General features: G+C 30.8%; 1 protein-coding gene across 1 annotated transcript; it reads left to right on the forward strand.

The window, feature by feature from the left end:
• Positions 1-774: 774 nt before the first annotated feature.
• Positions 775-19,927, forward strand: Myo95E (Myosin 95E). The gene is made up of 24 exons (XM_015932019.3): positions 775-1,760; positions 2,163-2,608; positions 2,669-2,784; positions 3,572-3,666; positions 3,741-3,848; positions 8,636-8,682; positions 8,849-8,912; positions 12,760-12,773; positions 13,498-13,582; positions 13,657-13,763; positions 15,177-15,324; positions 15,403-15,521; positions 15,631-15,717; positions 15,901-15,966; positions 16,053-16,157; positions 16,239-16,301; positions 16,915-17,178; positions 17,361-17,885; positions 17,956-18,105; positions 18,172-18,303; positions 18,376-18,618; positions 18,691-18,843; positions 18,957-19,084; positions 19,172-19,927. The coding sequence occupies exons 2-24, from the start codon at positions 2,477-2,479 to the stop codon at positions 19,287-19,289; spliced, it is 3,069 nt and encodes a 1,022-aa protein (XP_015787505.2). The 5' UTR covers positions 775-1,760; positions 2,163-2,476; the 3' UTR covers positions 19,290-19,927.
• The last annotated feature ends 319 nt before the right edge of the window (positions 19,928-20,246 follow it).

Here is a 20,246-nt window from a genome sequence, read left to right on the forward strand (position 1 = left end):
TTTTCTCTGAATAAAATCTGTTTAAAGAAATTGAATGTTTACTTATTAATTTTGAAATTAGTTTCCAACAAAATCAACACTCGAAGAGCAAATTATTTTTCAAAAATAGTTAAAGATATTTATAATAACATTGAAGATTTGAGACAAATTTTTCATTAATTTTATGATAAACGAGAAAAAAAAGAAGAATCCAAATGAAAGTGAAAGAATAAGATGGAATTGAATGAAATGATTAAAAAAATAACCAGATTATTGAAGACAAATCTAGTGAAGATAATCCTTTTGAGATTCTCTTGGGTTTCTTAGGATTCCCTGATAAACTATACAAATACAGAAGTGTAATAACTGTATCTGTATCGTCAGTGGAAACACCATGAAAGAAACTGATTGAAGATTCAAAGGGAGAAAAGGAAAAAAGGGAAGATAAGAAGATGAAGAGAAACAAAAAGAAAGCAAGAAATAAGTTGAAACCTCTTTTTTTTACGTTCAATGTTATGATGAGGATGAAGATGGTGATGAAGATGAGGAAAAATAGGGTAAAAAGGTAAAGATGAAAGGAGAATGATGATGATGAGAAGTGAATGTTGGAAAGGAAAAAATATCGATTTTCTATTTTCTCCCAGTTTCTTTTCATCATCCTCCCTGTTTACCAACTGAACTTGAGTAAAGACTCACCATTGTGAACGAGGCAAAGATGAAGATGAGGAGGAGAGAGAGATGAGGAAAAAGCTATCAGCTATGATTGTTAACCAAAAGGAATTCGCGATTGCTTTAGTTTGTTGGTGAACATAAAAGTGATAAAGTTTGTTGTTGTATGTAAAAAGCTGCGCATGAAAAAGGGAATCATTTGGACTCCATTTTAACCCATGAAAGAGGACAATTGGAATATTTAGTGTCGAAAAATTCTGTGTGTGCCAAAACATCATCCAAGAGAGGAAAGACCAAGAAGAAGAAGAAGAAGAAGAAGAAGAAGAAGAAGAAGAAGAAGAGGAAAGAAGAAGATAAATGAGAGAAAGAGAGGAAAGAAAGTGGTTAAAAGTGGTGATAAGTGAAAGTGTTTTTAGACGTTGTAAGTTTACTGGTGATAACCCAATGAAACCCAATCATGATATTCAACTTTCAATGTTGTCCTCTGTTTTTTTAAACTCAACATTCTGACAACATTCTGTCATTGTTGTGCCAACAATCAACTCTCATCTTCAACACTAATCATCATCATCTTCATCACCCTCACCTGTTTATATCCATCATCATTAACACCAACAACAATAACATCTTGTTTGCCTTGTTCATTTACCTTAATTTTATCCTCTTTTTTTGTCCTCTCATATGATTATGACAACTTGAACAACCCAATTTTATACCCAACACAATCATCATTACCGTTTCGTTTTCGGTGAACATTTTCTTCTTTTCTTTAAAAATTCTTCTTCTCTTCCAATCATTTTCAAGTTTAATTGTATAATTTTCACGTAAATTTCAGTGAATTTCACCTTTAATTTCAAAGGCAACAAATAAATGGACAGCAAAGTGCTTTTTCACCTTCTATTCATCGCCCAATTGATTCCCTTTCTCTTAGATTATGAATAAATTGAATCAGTTTAATTTACCTTTAATTTCAACCCAAAAATCATTTTAATGTACATCAAGCAAATGTGAAAAGATGGATTAAGGTTCATTTGGATGTTTTTGCCCAGTTTTTGTGCTCTTTTCCAGTCTCTTTTGTTTCCATCCTTCATCTAATCCCAGTTTTTTTTCAGGTAAGAATAAAAAGTGATTGGTGAAGCTGGTGATGGCAAAAATGATGATCAAGACAGGGATTAATATTAAATCGATTCTCAATAGATATTGGTTGAAGATGAAAAAGAAGAGGAAAAAAAATGTCTCAATAAGGGAATCCAAGTTGAATGAGAAAAGCTGTGATGATGAACCATCATCATCGTCATCAACAGCAACAATCATCTTTAGTGGCTCTTATTTTGATGGTGATAACCTCACCAAGAGCCACTAAAACCATAACCCTTGGAGTTAACATCATCACTCCCAGTTAAAACATAAACTGTTGATTCTCAACCTCTTTTTACTTGTCAGATTAAGTGACATTATTTTTTGGTTTGAAAAAAAAGGACAACATCTAATTTATCCTTTTGTTTACCCTTTAGCCAACAGATTAATTATGCTGAATAACCGATCAAAATAGATGTAATAACAATAGTCAATACAAGTTTACTTGCTCTCTACTCTTCACCTTTTATTTGGATACTTTTGATTAACCCATTAAACTCATTGTGCAAGGTTCAATGTTTGGCTTCTAACTCTCATAATGAAACAATCAATCAATCAATTGTTGCCCAATTAACCCTGGATTGGTGATTAGTTTTTACCAATTTATTTACAAGGCTTAAGGTGACAAACGGTGAACCGGTAAATAGTTTTGGACAGTTTTGGGTTAGAAACTGAAATAGCAAGAAAAAAGATGATCTCAAGACGTGGATTCCTTCGTCTAGAGGATGAAATTGGTGCTCGTGATGCCACTTTTTTGGATCCTTTGACCGAAGAAAATTTCATTACCAATCTTTATCAGCGATTCAAACGGGACCAAATATATGTAAGTTTCACCAAACTGCCAATTGTAACTAAATGATAATCAAAACCTTTCCATCTTCAGACTTACATTGGAACTATGGTCATCTCGATAAATCCGTACAAAAATTTGGGCATTTATTCAAACGAAGTCATTACTGCTTATCAACATCACAATATGTTGGAATTGCCTTCACATATGTAAGATCATCATTCAATTTACTTTTAAATATTTTCCAAATGAACAAATGGTTGGTTAAATTGAACATATTTGTTAACTTTGACCTGAGCAAAGAATCAATATCAATGATTTAAAATTGAGTTGAATTTTGATTCAGTTTAGACAAAAATTCCACATTTTATATTGATAACATGGAATTTCCAGTTTTCCAAATTAGCTCGATCAATAGAAACTTCATGCCTTCTTCATACAAAAGGAAGAAAATGAAAGAAATGCCAGAGAATTGAACTTTATCATTGATTGAATTTGTCTCGAGTTTAGTTTCAAAAGTTCATGTCAAGTAATCAATGTTGAATTTCTTTGATATTCCAATCTGATTAATTAGCAAACTTGAACAAGAGCATTGATTAAGGGACAACGATTTTAAAGTTCATTTCTTTCATTTTGGCCAAAATTCAATGAATTTATTCTCAAAATTGTGATTAGTTGATGAACAGTTTTTATGCTCTTGTAACCTCACTAGTTGATCATTTTGTTTGAATTGAATTGCAAGTTTCATTCTTTTCATGGCTAAAATCATCAGGGAATGTATTTTGAAACTTTTGACCAGAAAATTGAAAATTGCTGGTTGGACCGCAAAACAAGGAATCAATTGAAGCTCAAAATCAATGGTCATCAGCTCAACTTGAATTGTTCATTAGGTTTTGTGTTGCCCACCATTTTTACCCAAAAAGCTACAATTTTTAGTCTCGAGTTGTTCAACTGTTTACCTTTGTTTTTTGTGGTTTTTTCACTCTTTTTTTCTAGTTATGCTCTTACTGAGTTTGCGTTTCAATCCATGAATGAACGTAATCTGGATCAATGTATTATCGTTACTGGTGAAAGTGGGTCTGGAAAAACCGGTAAGCTTTGGTCGACCTTTTGTTTTTAATGTCACTTTTATTCTGAAACTCAACTTTTTTACCTGAATGTACAGAAGCTGCCAAACTTGCTCTACAGTATTTGATTCGAGGTGAAAGATCAGCCTACCAAGATTCAGATTCGCTTCGAGATCAACTTTTATCAATTTGTCCAATTCTTGAAGGTAAATAGTTCATTATCTAACTTAAGGTTAAACAACAACAATCATCAGTTGGAAATTATTCAGTCAACTTGACGAATGTTTTAAAATGTTCAATTTGATTGTTTCAACAAGTTTACAAATTTTGTGATGAAAGGTTAAGGGAAAATTAAACATTTGAATCGTTATTTTCATTCAATCCTTTAATCAATATAAATTGTTTTGGATTGAGTTGCTTTTCTTGACACCAAACTGATGTAAAGAGCAAAGACGCATGTTTAACCTAAACAAGTGAAGACAACAATAAGCCAAGATAAATATCAAGCAAACAGCTACAAATTGATTATCATTTTCAAATCAAAAATGTAAAATAAATCTGCTTCAATTTTAATCAATTTGCAGTCAAATGATATAAAATGTTGATCACAAAGAAACTTGAGTTGAACTTTTATTCAATCTTGAAATATTTATCAACATAAAATCAAAGTAAACTCATTGACTTTAAAACCTAAATCGTTAGCTTCCCTGCATTCACTCCAAGGATAAAACTAAAATTTCTGGTAATTTTCAAGTTAACCAAAATTTTTAACCTTTTTGTGATTCTGGTTTATAAGCCATTTAACCGTATCAAAAAATGGTCACTTGGCTTAGGCCTTTGATCTTCTATTCGCATCTTGAATAATCCCGATAAAACTGTAGATCCTTGAGTTCATTATAATAACAATTTATTATATAATAACTTGGTTTTAATGTCTTTGAAAGAAATTCTGAAATTCTTTTGCTTTGTAGTTACAAGCTGTTCCAATTCGTTGTGACAAAATAATGCAAAATAACCCATATTTGTTGACAATTACTTTGAACTTGGCATGATAAATGGCTAGCAATTTCATCTATTCATTAGTAGTAAATAAAATTGACCCAATTTGATTTCATCTTGAGGAATGGCATCAGGATAACTGATAAGAATTTGAAATGTTTAAAAAAATTACATTTTTTTATTACTTTCTTGAATCCAGCTTTGGTCTTGAAGTTTTTGATGCTCTTGAGCAACGATTTACGATTGATGGCATGAAAATATTGTTGAGTGAAAATATGATTTTAGGGCGAAAAAGGAATCTAATAAAATTTGGACAAATTGGAATCTTCGGACAACCTTTATCAATCATTTGTTCATCCCATAAGCAGGAGAAATTGAAAAAAAAATGTTCAACCTTTTTTCGTTTCATCATGCAATCCAGTGGATAACAATTTATCCAATTGTTCAACTTGATGATTCAGTGAGAGAAACAAGTTGAAAAATGTATCGAGAAAGAAAAGGTTGACAAATTTATGAAAATGTTCAGGATCAATGTTTGAAGAGGAAGAAAGAAGAAGGGAGAAAAAAAAGAGAGAATCAACAGAATGATGATTATCAAATAATGGAGCAATTTCAATCAATACCTCGCTTCAGATTACATGTTATCCTTATCATTTCAGATAGTAGGTCATGTCTCAAGGTTATTAAATAACAAAAACCTAATACAGTTTTGAGTCTGATGAAGATGATGAGCCAGTTGAACACACAAACCAGAAGAGAGACAGTTCACCATCAGCATCAGCAAAACAAAAGTACAAACCTTATTGTTACCATTAACCACGCATGAGTTTTTTAAACAAGTGCAACCATGAAAACATGAAAACTGGTATCACATGAAGAGGAAGAAGAAGAGAAAGTGATTCAGTAAAAGTGAAAAAATGCATGAAAATGATGAGGTTAAAATGATGAAGTACGAAAAAAAAGATGTAATGAAAGCGAAAGGGAAAAGGGAAAAGTTTGTAAAACATATTCTTGATTGCATTTTTTTGAATCTTTTTTTCTTCTTCTTCTTTTTTTCATTTCATTTTCCTTTTCGATTCATTGATTAAACTTGATTAAACATGAAAACTAACCAAAATTATGTGAATAAAAACTCGGCAAAGTTGAACGTTTAAATGTACATTTGGTTGTGCAAGTTGACAGGATTGAATGAAACTCGATAATGGTAATGATGATGATTATGTAAAGTCTTGGTCAGTGTCAGGTAAATGATGATGAGCAAGGATCATTATTCATCATTAGACTGTTGTGCTTCCAGTTTTCACTTTTGTTGCAATTCAATTGGTCACATTTAATGCCCTTTTCATGGTTTGCCTTTTCACCATTTATTCCCATTTTGCCATTTCTTCATTAGATGATGAAAAATGTTTTATGATGATTGATAAATTGAAAGAGATGGCTGATGAAAATGGAGTAACATGCAGCTAAACTTCCGGCTAGTTTCATGTAAAATTTCATTCAATGGTCCATTAATCCTTTCATGAATACAACTATTCATATCACTCCAAGTTGTTACATGTTATTATCATCTTGTTTTTTTGCTTTCTTTGAGTTTCCCTTTTTATGCATATTTTTCATCAACAAGACTGGGAAGGAAAAATGATAATGACTTGTTTTTCGTTCAACTTTTAATATCTGATTCAGTTTTCTCTTTTCATGATGATGCTTCTCATGGTGACAAAATTAGTGTCTGATAATTTTCAAGGTCAATATGATGGGATAGGAAATGACGATGTTGATGACGATCATTGGTTCGACTTGATAACAGATCGAGTAAAGTGTAGAGTAATGACGTCAACCAAATCGTCTGGATTAGATGAATCAGCTGAAAATCATTATAAATTGAAAGCTATTCATTCAACATTTTTTTTTTCTCTTCTTTCATCATTTTTCTTGGTTTACTCGTTTCACCATCATGCATTATCTTGCTATTCACTTGAACACTGGTTCAATGTTGAAGTCAATGATTTTCAATCAACTGAATGAAAATTTTGTCCAATGGACAGTTATGAGACAAGCTTTGTGAACAAATATTTCAAGTGTTTATTAGAGTCAATTTGATTTCATGTTAACTCGAGGTAAGATGGAAACGTGTTGATACAATAAGTGTTTTGAACTTTAAAAGTGTGATAAAATGAGTCAAGTTATTGTTGGAATGAAATTCAAGAAAATAATATAATATGTTTCAATAGTCGTTTTGACTTGCCAAAGCGTAGGTTGTTGAGAGATAATGTTTAACTTTTGTTTGGCTATTTTACCAATTTAATTCAATTTACTTGGAAAAATTGATCACAAAATTATTTCTTTACAAGATTTATAACATTTTCCCAGAAATGATTGTTTCAAATCGGAGACTAGTTGAAACAGTTTCAGTTGTAAATGAACAGAGATCAGTTTTGAATACAAGCATTGAATCAAATATTTTTTGTATACATTTGTAATATTCTGACCATCGAGGTGATCATTATTATTATTGTTGGATTAATCTGTTGAAATGATAATGGAAAACATAATGGCTTTGAAAACATAAATAATAATACAAAGAAAGCCATTTCAGCTTGGATTCTGTGAAAGTAAACACTGATTTTCACGCAATCTTATTGCCTTATTATTTTACCAAGATTATGAATGACAGTAAGCCGAGGTAAAATCACTCAAACTAATAAGCCATTGGCCAGAGCCAATCGAGTAGAGACACAGAAGCAAAAGAAACCACAGAAGCAATTCCATCACAGAAACTCAGACAAAATTAAGGTCTTTTAATGCATCTCTTAAGTTTCGTCACTATTCAATGTAACAATCGTCAAAGTCAACTCTTCTTAAGTGCTCGAAGTGAAACAATTCAGAATCATTCAGATCATTTGAAGCCAATAGAAGATGTAACATTCATACGACATAAAATTAAAAACTAATGTTTTGTAATATATTAAGTTCACTAACATCATTAGAGCAGAATTCATTTTTCGATTTCTTAATCGTTCGTTTGGCTTGGAATTGCAAACAGCTTTTGTTGCGTTTTGAATCGCTTTGGTTGTGGTTTTGCAAAAGTTTAGTCTTGCAATGCTTTTGAATGCACTTTTTGAAAATCGATTGCATTTGCGAAGTAAGGTTTTTAGCTCTTTAGGTTTTGGAATCGATGTGTTCGTTGGTATTTTCGTTGCTGGAAACAATTCGAAGCTTTTTCTTTGCTTCATGATTGATGCTGGGATAAGATGTTCAGATGTTTGAGTTTTTGTTACAATAATGCAAATTAACCCAATGAACCCAATCTTTAACTAACAACTTAATCATTCAGCTAAGAGTGAAACCTTTTAAGCGTAAGAAACTAACATTCAAGTTTATCTTGAATTTTATTGTTTGTCTCTCTTTAATTGAGATTGAAATGTTTCCATCGGTTTGATTGTCGATGAACTTGTAACAGAATTGTTTTTCGTTTTGTTTCATTCAAATTGATTAATCAATCGTATTAATTGATGTTAAACCCAGAATTAAACATTAACTTACCTTGATCTTAAAATTTAAATGATTAACTGAACTGCAAAAACATGGTAACCTTACTGGTTTCTCGGGAAACAGATTTGTTTCCCTGTGAAGGTTAAAACAACTTTCGTCTTATTGTCCTTCCTTTTGCTTATTTGGTTCACTATGGAACCAAATTAAACCCAATTAAGATTAATCACTTGCTCTACTTGGTTGACTGTTGATTAATGCCTAGTTTACTCTCTTAATTTTCTGCTGGTTAAATTTGATTACAACTGACAAATAGTTGGGAGTGAAGAGAGTCAGGGAAGGATTATGATATTAATGATGAAGTTGGTAAGAAAAGGGATAAAATGAAGGTTAAATAATTTCAATAAATTTCATAATTGACCAGATTGTTGTTGTTTAAAGGGAAAAACTTGATCAATAAATTAATTGGGTTGAATTAACCAGATTATTTTACTTTGCTTTACAGCTTTTGGTAATGCTAAAACCTTGCACAATGACAACTCAACTCGTTTTGTAAGTCAATCTGGTTCTCTGTTTAACCTTTTACCTCATTAATATCCAATGACATTGATTAATTGAAACTCAATCTTTTCATTTTCAACAAATTAATTATTCTATTTGCGCTTTTTCCACCCAATTTGGATACAATTTTGGGTTCACCTTTCGATGCAAACAAAAGGGAAAATTTTTAGAACTGGAATTTGATTTTACCGGTTATCTTATTGGTGGAAGTATAACTAATTGTAAGTAATTAACAATTTATGCTCTAAAAATTTAGGTTAACGAAATTGTTGTCAAGATTAACTGATTGTCATTCGTTTATAAATTGTTTTGTTGTGCTTTGAACCAATTTAGAAGCTTTATTTTTAAAAGCATTTCCAATTTCGTTGATTTTATTAGAGCCTTTGCATGAATTGCGTTTGAGCGTTTTAATATCAACTAGGTTCATCATGGGAAAAATGAAGACAGCCAACATGGTTTTGGCTATGAAATGTGAATCAAAATGTGTTCCTTTTTAGCTTTTGAAATAAACTCCATGAAGATGGGAAGAAGAGATGAAATTTGATTTTTTAATGCAATCTTTTGGTGAATGTTGAGCCTTAAATGTGATGAATACTGATGTGTGAAAGCTGAAAAGGATAATCATTATAATCATTTTTATTATTACATGGATGAAGATGGTGAGGATAATGATGAGAGTGAGGATTGAAATGGAAGGAGGAACAAGATGAGGATAATAGACACGCAAATTTTCAGTCTCATGAATGTTATCATGACTTTAAAATGAAACTTTTATAAAGCAAAATGTTTCTTATATCTTGCAACGAAAATCATTTTTATCCAAAACAAAATGATAACTGATTGAAGACTGAATCAATTAAATTGAGATGCATAATGAGATTCAAATTACAATTATAGACTATTCATGAAACGATGCATTTTTGCAGTCAATTTTTGCGTCAATGGCTGCCAACTCAATTCAATGCGCTACAAATGAATCCAACACTTTTTTTGAGTTATCAACAGTTCTCTTGATTTTGGCTATTAGCTTTGAGCCTCAATATTTTGAGAACGATAGCGCTAACGATCATCATTCTTTGGTCAATCAATAGATTTTATCATGGGCTATGGGCCATGGGCCATCAGATCATTCAAGATCGTACAAATAAAGTTATAGCATTTTATTACTCATAGTATCATAGTTTTATACATGGTTTATAAAGTTGAATAGTAACTTGAAAACAAATCTTATGCGTTAGAAGGATATTCAGCATTGGATGGGATTTGGTCAGATTTTTTTAAGTTTTCAATCATATTATGTTATAGCCCATTATAAAATCTATTGATTGGCAAAGAATGATGATCGTTAGCGCTATCGTTCGCAAAATATTGAGGCTCAAAGTTTTTAAGTTGCTGGCAAAAATCAAGAGAACTGTTTCTAAATCGAAAAAAGTATTCAATTCGTTTTTATGCCTCTGCAAATCCTCAAGTCCCTACTCGATGAAATCTGCGATTGTTTAGTTTCCTTTCAATGCTATTTTTGCAAAGTTCAATTCTCGATGAAACTATTCTTTGAGTCTTACAGTCCATTTTCAGTCACATCTATCATCATGAATGCATTGTTATGCAAAGGACTTCTTAATGTTAGCTTCAGCAACAAAATATGATTAGACTTTTAAGACCAAAAACTTATTTGATTCTAAAGTGATATATGGATGTAATTGCATTTGAAACGAGATCAACAATGAAGTTAAGCAATAAAGGATCCAGATTTCAGTTTTTCTCTTTACATTCAGTTCCTTCAGAGGCTACTTCGTTCATGACTGATTGCAAACGTCTTTTCTCTGTGTACGACAAATTAAAACACAAATTCTAAATAAAAAGCACCGTCAATGAGAAAAACTAACATAAAATAAAATCTGGTTCCATACAAAATGCAATCAGAGTTTCACCTTTAAAGAGTGATGAAAAAAGCTCCGATCAGAAACATATCAATGCACAAATGAGTCCATTTATGTCACACAAAGTCAATCAAATTTCAACCCTTAACCTGTTCAAAGTTGAACCTTTGATATCCTTTTACAGTTGAAGCACCAGATTTTTCAACCCAACTCTTAACCCAAAAGACAGTTTTATAATACATAGATTTTTACTTCTAATCCAACAAAGAACCAGCGACTTGAATAAACGAACCGGTAATTTCTCTGCTACCTGCATTCTTATCCAGCTTTGACCATTTTCTGGACATGTAGTTAATCTTGGCTTTCAAGATGTGGTAAAATTAGCCTTGTTAGAATCCTTTCACTCGTACTTTTACTGGTAGTTTTGGGCACAATTTTTAAGCCAAAATTTGATACATTTCTCTTTGTGTATTGTCTTTTATGGATTGCAATTAATAAAAAAAGTAAATGTTGTATCGATTAAATGCCATCGAAATGATGTTTAAACATTTTCTTGTGCTAACCATTCATCGATTAAATTATTGTTTCTAATAACTTTGTTGTATTTACTGTAACAATAATGTCAGGAAAGGCAAGTAAAAAGGCTTGAGACTTTAAGATGGACAGGGCAAACAATAATAATGGTATATGAGTGTATATCAAGTCACACAATAGTGTCCATTGTAATAATAGCGAGCCTCTCATTTTTGTTTTGTCATTGGTCAACACATTAAATGTAAGCTTTAAGGTTGCTGTTGCTTCCTCTTGTTATACTTTCATTTTAACACAATTCAATATCGATCCATCTAGTTGATTCAATCATAGACTTGCAACTACATCAAAATCAAGAGTTGACCCTATTTTGTTTTTCATCAGTTATTAGCTTTTAACTTCACTAAAAATCATTTCTAGTCTCAAAAAATTTCATCCCTTGAATCTTCATCTTTTCATCCTAAAACTTTTGCTATCGACAATCTTTCAAAAGGCAACTTCACTTTTTCCCGTCAATCATTCCTGTTATACATTATATTTGTCTTGGAACCAAAGCAAAGGCCATTTAAATCTATTGATTACATTACAGGAACTGGAAAATGGTGTAAATCAAAACGAATCATTAAATAATATTGATGATTATTCAATTTTACAGCTTCATTTGAACCAAATCAATAATTTTAAAGCTTATTCTTGGTGTTTTAATGCATTCATTTGTTCATCATCAGTTAACTCCTTCACGCCATGGATATTGGATGCATTCATTAGTTGAGATAATTTGGGTTTTTTGACTCTCGTCAAATAAACTGAAATTATGATAGAGATCGATAATATGCTTGTTAAATTATATTAGATATACGGTGATTTATACATGAAAAGCTACTTGTAGTTTGATGGCAAAATTCAAAACTTAATCAATTCATCAAAAATATTTTGTAGCGAGAAAAATGCTCAACAAAATTGACTAAAAGTTGTCAGTAGGTTTGTTTCAACTTTGCTTTTCATGTAAATTGAAACTTTACTAATTTTCATCTAAATCTTTCCCAATAATGTTCAGAATGAGAAGTTCAATTCTCTTCAACTTACTGTCACAATATGTTTGGAATAAAAGATTTGAATAAAGTAAATCGGTCAAATTCTTGGTTTTGGGTTAAACTTGAAAAGCCTAACCTAAACTCACTGTTTGTTAACCAGTTGAAATAAACAGTTTACCCGATTTTTAACTAAAAACCAGCAAAGCAACCTAAAAGTGAATAAGACTGTAAATTGAATAGTTGAGAGTTTCAAATCAAAACTCTTTTCATTCCGAAAGTGTAAATGTCTTTCATAATGGTTCTTAATTGTTTCGCTTAATTGCTTGATACTTTTTATTGATACTGTTGCTAATAATGCAAAATAATCCAATGACGATCTTGAGACTTTGGGTTGTCCAAATCAACTCCAACCAGCCCTAATCTAACTGTGACTTTTAGTGCACCTTTGACCATCCGATTGTTGACATTTATGTAACTGAATGTATATTTTGATGCTCGCGTTTGTCCGTTCAATCAGTTGATCTGTTAATCTTTCAAAATTAAGGCAACAATTTTGTTTCTTTTTGTTTACTAATTTCTTTCCTTTTCTTCCATGTCCATCTCTTGAATCTAAATGTGTTCAGATCTTTTGGAAAAAGTAAGTTAATTCGTGTTCTTCAATTAATTGTCTCAATGTTAATCTTGGAATGAAAATTAACTTTGATTCCCAATAACAATTAAACCATTAAACATGCAATGAAAAGCAATAAGATACACTATTAATGTTATAAGGCTTACTAATAATAATTTCATCTTAACCATTGCAACCTCGTTCAATAGCAACATTATTATTATTGTTATAACCATTTGCATGTGTAAATTAATGTAACCATTTTCAGAATCAATTTCATGGTGTTCAATGAGAGAGAGAGTAAAGGGAAGTAAAGAAAATATTATCAGGGCCATTTGATGATCAAGAAGAGGATAATACTGATGGTAAGGAAATAAAAGATAGAAGAAGAAGAAGAAATCGATTTGATATATTCGCCTGAATAAACTATAATTACAGAACTGATTATGATATTTAGCATTATTTTATCTCATCTGGAAGGCCACAAATAAGTTATACGAAACAAAAAACAAACACGAAAACAAGTTATCCATTGAGAGGAAACAGTTAGACTAACAGTAAGATTAGTTACATTGCAATCATATTAATATAATAATTACTATTGTGATTATCATCATTTTGTATTTTATTGCAACCATTAAACATTGCTATTGATAGTAAAATTACTCCCAGTGAAGAGAGAGGAATGGGAAAGAAAAAGATGATTTGAAAAGGAATGGACATTGTTTAACAATTTAATTATCATTAACAGTCTCGAGTGGTTAAACAGTCCATCGGTGAACGCAATTTTCATATCTTTTATCAACTTGTTAAAGGCGCTGATGTCAATTTGCTCAGTAAGTAATGTTAATGTGAATCTTTACCTTTTTTTGATTTTAAATTTTGTCATTTCTCTTGTCTTTCTATTCAGAAACGTTGAAATTACAGCGAAACATGGAAATGTATGAAATAATGAAAACATCTCAACCTGAATTGATGCAATTTTTTGATGATAAAGATCAATTTTTTGAAACAAAAGTAAGTTATCAATCTTGTCATTTCATATCAACCTGTTCAATCCCATCATTTGTAAATCACTTTTCAGTTTCCCTTTTAAAAATCATTTTTCAACACAAAACTTGACGTAAAATATTGATTATTATAATAATGAAAGGTTTTTATGTTCATCTTTTTTTTTCTTGCTTCGTTGTTTCTTGTTTGCTTATGTTTTGTGCTTTACAATATTTTTCATTAGTTGATAGCTGATGATGGTTGATGAGCAGAAAATTTTCATTTTGCGTTTTTTTACACTCAAACATTGTATTACTTTTTACTTATTGAACGCAATCATTGAAACTTCTTTATCATGTTATCATTCATCTCGTCAGGCAAAGTGGTTGTCATTGATTTCATGGTTTCCCTGTCATAATTTTGTATATTCATATCAATATTGTTGTCCTGACAATGTTGATAAACTTAAATAATATTATACTTTTCAGCCAGTTCAAAGTGAATCCAAAAGTCTGTCTATTCTGTCGATTCTTCTGTCAGATTATTCACATTTTTCTTCTCCATTCACAATAAGAAGATGAAGATGATAAGGGAACAGGGAAAATAAAAGAAACATAGTTTAACCTTTCTTTTCATCTTCATCTTTACATTTTGAATAACCTCTTTTTTTTGCTCGCCTTTACACTTTCAAGTCATTCCCAGTCATTCCCAGTCCAATTTCAAGCATTATTTTTACTTCTACCATTTTATTTTGACTTTTTTTCCTGGTCTTTAGTTTGAGAAAATATTTGATTGAATTGAGAAGATTTAATTTACAAATAAATATTTCATGAGATTCAAGATGAGTTTACTGATCGACTATTGGAATCAAAGTTTGCTTCAACCAAAAATGACTGAACCATTAGATTTGATAGTTTATTCATGTTTAACTTGTTAAAATGTGAAAATTAAGATATTATTTTGATTAAGAGTAAAGACATTTCATAGTTTCAATCTTTATTTAACTTGTTCAACATTACACGGATCATGGGTTTAGGTTTACAATTTGTTTAGCTTTTTGGTTTTCTGGTTTTTTTCTGGTTTACACTTTTTGCTTTGTCTTTACCAACTTTAATTACATTAATTTTTCATTGATTTGCTTGTTAAGTGTTTCAAGATTTGCAAAAATGGATAATTAAATAAATAAAGATCATCATTGGAATTTAATTATTACATTTGTTTAACACTTTTTGATTAAAAAAATTGTTGATTAAAAGCTATTTTGAAAAGGGCGGTCTTTTTTGCTTAACTGTTTCTTATGGCGGTCAATGGAGTAATTTTAATGATGAGTTGCTTTTTGTTTGTCTGCATTAGTGTTTAATTATCATTTTTGCCTCTCGACAGTTTTGTGTTTTTATAATCATTTAATTATGATTGTTATTGTTAATTGTATATTTACAGCGATCTATGGAGATCATTGGGTTCACCCCGGAGGAAATATTATGTATCTTTTGCATAGTTGCATCTATACTTAAATTAGGTAATTTACAATTTTTACCTCGTGCCAATATGGATGGGACTGAGGGTTGCTCATTATTAAATGATTACGGTAAGTTTCATTTTATTTATCAGATTATTTATGTTTATTTATTTGTAATCTAATATTAATTGCTATATTTTCTTATAGAACTGTACGAGTTCTGTGAATTATTATTGATGGACGTTAATTGTGTCGAGGCTGCCTTAACCCAACAAACAGTTGAGACTCGCCATGAGATATTGGTAACTGATCTTTCAGCTACAGAGGTTAGTTTTTTTCCCTCCTTTTTTTAATAAGCTCTTATTGATGATATTTTATTAACTATGAATTATTTTGCCTTCTAATCTAAAAATCTACAAATCGTCAAATGATTAGGCTAACAATGCTCGAGATGCCTTATGCAAAGCAATATATAATCGACTTTTTACTTGGCTAGTCAATAGGATTAATGAATCGTTGAAAGTAAGTTAATCTTCATTTTAATACCTAAAAAGCATTTAAGTTGCTCTGATTTACTTTTCTTCCATTTCTTTTACGTTAACCATAACCATTAGCAATACCTTTCTAATACTTCAGTGTGTAGATCAACAATTGATTAGTATTGATTTCTAATTTAAACAAATCTTTCTGTCTTTTTCACATTAGGCTAAACGAATTGGTAAACGAAGGGTAATTGGAATATTGGATATTTATGGTTTTGAAGTGTTCGAGGTAACAAAAGCTATCAACTAATCAAGCCTTTAAGTTTAAGTATAACTTGGATGTCAATTTTTATTCCCTTTCACTTTTTCTTACAGACAAATGGTTATGAACAATTCTTGATTAATTATTGCAATGAAAAGCTTCATCAAATTTATGTTGATGTTGTACTCAAAGAGGAACAAGAAGAATATATTAGAGAGGTAATTTAACCATTGATTATTTTGGTAATTCAATTATGCTATCAATGACCATGATTTAATTTTTTATCTTCTTTTTTTCAGGGAATTCAATGGAAAAAGATTGATTTCTTCAATAATTCAACAATTTGTGATCTAATAGAAAAGGTATTCTGTTTCATTCCTTTTAATAATGTTTACAATTTTGTTTCACTACTTGTTACCGATAATGTATAATACATTGTTTTAGTATCATTATCAAGTTCCTTGGATCTTGATCAAGTTAGTTAACCAATGTTCAACTCTGCTCTTGTAATAATTTCCTTAGTTCAAATTAGTAGCAATCAGTAAAATTTAACCTTTCTCATTAATCATTGATACAATCAATATCCGTTGAAATGGTCAACAGAAAGTAAAGAAACAAAACTCAATCGGATGTAAAGGTTTCCACTTTATCCTGGATTTATCTATCTTCAAAATGAGAGTAGCTTGAAATCAATATTATTTGTTTTTTCATCAGATCCAAGTTTCTGATTAGTAAAACAAGTCATATCAAGCAACGTCAAATGAATACAGAATCCAGGTAATCTGATTGAGAAACAAGCAAGAGAAAAGGCGCAACTTGATTGAATTTAATTGAAAATTGGTTAACTTGTAGGTTTAAGAAACACACACACAATTTCATTCGATATCTTGCAATTTTATTTTTCATTTTAAGGGAATTTAATACTTTCTTAATTAATGTTAACTTTTTTTCTTATTATTATTTAATTTGTTACAGAATAATAGTGGAATCTTATGGATGTTGGATGAAGAATGTCTTCGAAGCAATCAAATATCGGATGAAACTTTTCTTCATCAGATAAGCACTGCCTTTCAGGAAAATGCCTACTTTGAGAGTCAAGAAAGTCATGGATGTAAAAGTTTCTTCATTCCTCACCATTGTTCAACTGAATTACATTCAACATCAACTTCACATTCTAATCTACTCCTTCTCAATACACTTCCTTTTTCCTGTTTCCGTTTGAGACATTTTGCTGGACCGGTAAGTGTTCATCATCATCATTATCGTTGTCATCAATGTTTGGATTTTATTTATTTTCATTTTTACTTGTACCCTGTTCATTACATAATTATACCTTTGCATCCTCATGTTTTTCATTTCCATTTGTATTTTTCACTCCCTTATTTGATTGTGGTTAAATCTGTTTGTTTATTTGTTTTTAGGTTACTTATTCTGTTTCTGGGTTCATCGAGAAAAACAAGGATCACCTTTATCGTGATTTATCCATGGCAATGTTTGCCTCTGACTTACCTTTGATGAAAACATTATTTCCTGAAGGTAACCCAAAACGAACCAATTTAAAGCGTCCGGCTACAATTGCGGTACAATTTAAAATCTCAATGGAAGCTTTGATGAAAAATATTCATTGCAAACAGCTCAATTTTGTTAAATGCCTAAAACCAAATGATCTTTGTCAACCAGGAATCTTTCAAGCTGATCTAGTTTCCCATCAGGTTAGATGTTTACTTCTCCTAGAGACAACCAAATTACAACGAGCAGGTTATTTTTACAAAAATGATTACATCTCATTCCTAAAACGATACAAAATGTTATCGCCCGTTACTTGGCCTACATGGCCAGGTTTATCAGCCCTGGAAGGGGTTACTCTTTTGCTCAAAGACTTGCCCGTTTATATGCCTCAATATGTTTTTGGAAGAACCAAAATTTTTGTTAAACATTACAGAACTGTGAGTTGAACAAGATTATTTACTCATTAATTAGCCAATCTAATTATTTTTGTTTCTATTCTTTTTATAGGTTATTGAATTGGAAGAGTTGAGATCTGAAAAACTCGATGAATTGGTAACAATGCTTCAGAAACTATGGCGAGCTTGGATTTGTAGGAAAAAATTCACCTCCTTAAGAAGAAGTCAAATAATCATTGCTCATAATTATCGCATATGGAAGGTAAATATTATCTAAATTAATGGCTTTACTGCAATTTAAACCCTTTGTTTATAAATTTACCAACAGAGACGACGATATTTACTTTGGTTAGCAAGGAATTTACCATCAGTATCGCCAACTTGTCGTGATTGGCCTCCTTGCCCAGAATCTCTTAGAGCAACGAGTAGCTATTTAAGGAAATATTATCACCGTTGGAGAGTAAGTTGAACAACGATCACAATTATGGGATTCGTAATGTCTTTAAAAAAACTAATTTAAATTTTTTACTAGTGTTTTAAATATCGACAAAAATTTGACCAAACAGCTCGCAATAGAATGAGAGAAAAAGTCACTGCAAGTTTAATCTTTAAAGGTAAAAAGATATCTTACCTTAAAAGTGTTTCACATCCATTTCGTGGTGACTATGTGAGATTACGACAAAATTTAAAATGGAAACGAATCGCATCGGAAACTGGAGATCAATATGTTGTTTTTGCCGATATTGTCAATAAAATAACTCGAAGTAGTGGAAAGGTAACATCAATAATTTACCTCTATTTTTATCATCTTTCTAATGCTCAATCTTTTTTGAATATATTTTACCAGTGTGTCCAAAAACTTCTAGTCATCAGTACTTGTTCAATGATTGTTATGGATCAAAGGACATTACAAATTAAATATCGGATTCCTATTTCAGAAATATTCAGGATATCAATGAGTCCTTTTTCAGATGATATTGTCATCATACATGTTCGTTGTGTAGGTTTAAAAAAATTTATTATTATTATCAAATTTAACCTTGCTGTCGTAGATCAAGTACTGGCAGTAATATTTACTGAAATTTGCTAAAATTTCTGATCTTTTTTTTTCAGTCTGAAGCAACTAAACGACGAGGAGCATTTGTAATGGAATCTGGTCATGTTATTGAAATTGTAACTAAATTATTTCTTGTTATACAAAATGCTACAACTAAACAGCCTGAAGTTCAAATAGCTACAGAGTAAGTTAAAACTATCAGTTGATTGTTGATTTGTACAGTTAATACGAGAGAATGGATAAAATAGATTAAGTTTTTTTTTCTTGCCAGATTTGAAGCAAACTTTGGTAAAGAAAATATTCTGGTTTTATTCAGGTGTTCAAATCCCGAGGGCTCTGGCCCAGCCAAGATTATACGCAAAACTGCCAAACTGGAAGTGGTCCTTTGATGAAGATTGGCCTTAATTTATGATCTGTATTAAAACAACCAACAGCACAAAGTTACTTTTTGATCACAGTTTAACAATTAAATAATTTTTTCATCACATTTTGCTCATTCATGAAACCAAGATGCCTAATGATCACGATGAAAATTTGAATCTGAAATATTAAAATGATGCTGTTATTGATTACAATTTAACCTAAGATAACCTTATTCACTTATGGCTCTTGTGTAAAAATGGTTTACTTAATGTGAAAAATCAACAAAAAACCATTCACTGTGATAATAAATCTAATTAATTGGTTGCAATTGGGACAGTTTCTACAGAAAAGAGAGATGGCAAGACGTTTTTTGTTTTAAATAAAATGGATTCAGTTTTCCAAACAATTGGATTTACATTTGCAAGACACCCAAATCATAAGGATCCCGTTTATCGGATGATGATCAATTTTAATTTATACAGATTTCTGTTTAAAAATACCCGACTGATGTCGATGGTACTAGAAGCTGGCCATCGTCTTAATGAATGAAAAATTGATTCGTATAGATTAATTCGCAACAAGGGAACGGGTTGCTATAGACTTGATTACCTATTGTAATTATTATAAAATAGAAGATAAAATTATATATTAATAATATTAATAATTTTGTTTAAAAGAAGGCATTATTTTGACTAATTCAAAATAGACGGGTTTTATTTGATTGTCAACTTGTCATCTGTACCAAGGAGTCAAAAAAGTACAAAATTGCTGATAATGAAGTCGTAATGTTTCATTCGAGTTATGATAACGCATTAAAATAAATATCTTGTATAAGTTCAGTATCTGATGTAAAAATTTTTAAATTTTAACAAAAAAACTTGCTGTCTAGGAATCAGCGTAGTGTAGATTCGTCCAATCGACACGAAGCATCATTTAAATTCCTTTTCAAGTTACAGTCGAGTCCCTGAAATTGTCCATGATCT

The sequence above is a fragment of the Tetranychus urticae genome, chromosome 1 (assembly GCF_039701765.1).
Source record: "Tetranychus urticae isolate SD_2017Ah chromosome 1, NJAU_TeUrti_SD_1.0, whole genome shotgun sequence".
In the NCBI taxonomy this organism is placed as follows: Eukaryota; Metazoa; Arthropoda; class Arachnida; order Trombidiformes; family Tetranychidae; genus Tetranychus; species Tetranychus urticae.

Bases quoted from the DNA above. Each gene is read 5' to 3' on its own strand.
- Myo95E (XM_015932019.3), top strand. From the start codon at position 2,477: ATGATCTCAAGACGTGGATTCCTTCGTCTAGAGGATGAAATTGGTGCT. The intron at 8,683-8,848 runs GTAAGTCAATCT...TGCAAACAAAAG, and splicing joins ATGACAACTCAACTCGTTTT to GGAAAATTTTTAGAACTGGA. The intron at 15,522-15,630 runs GTTAGTTTTTTT...TCAAATGATTAG, and splicing joins CTGATCTTTCAGCTACAGAG to GCTAACAATGCTCGAGATGC.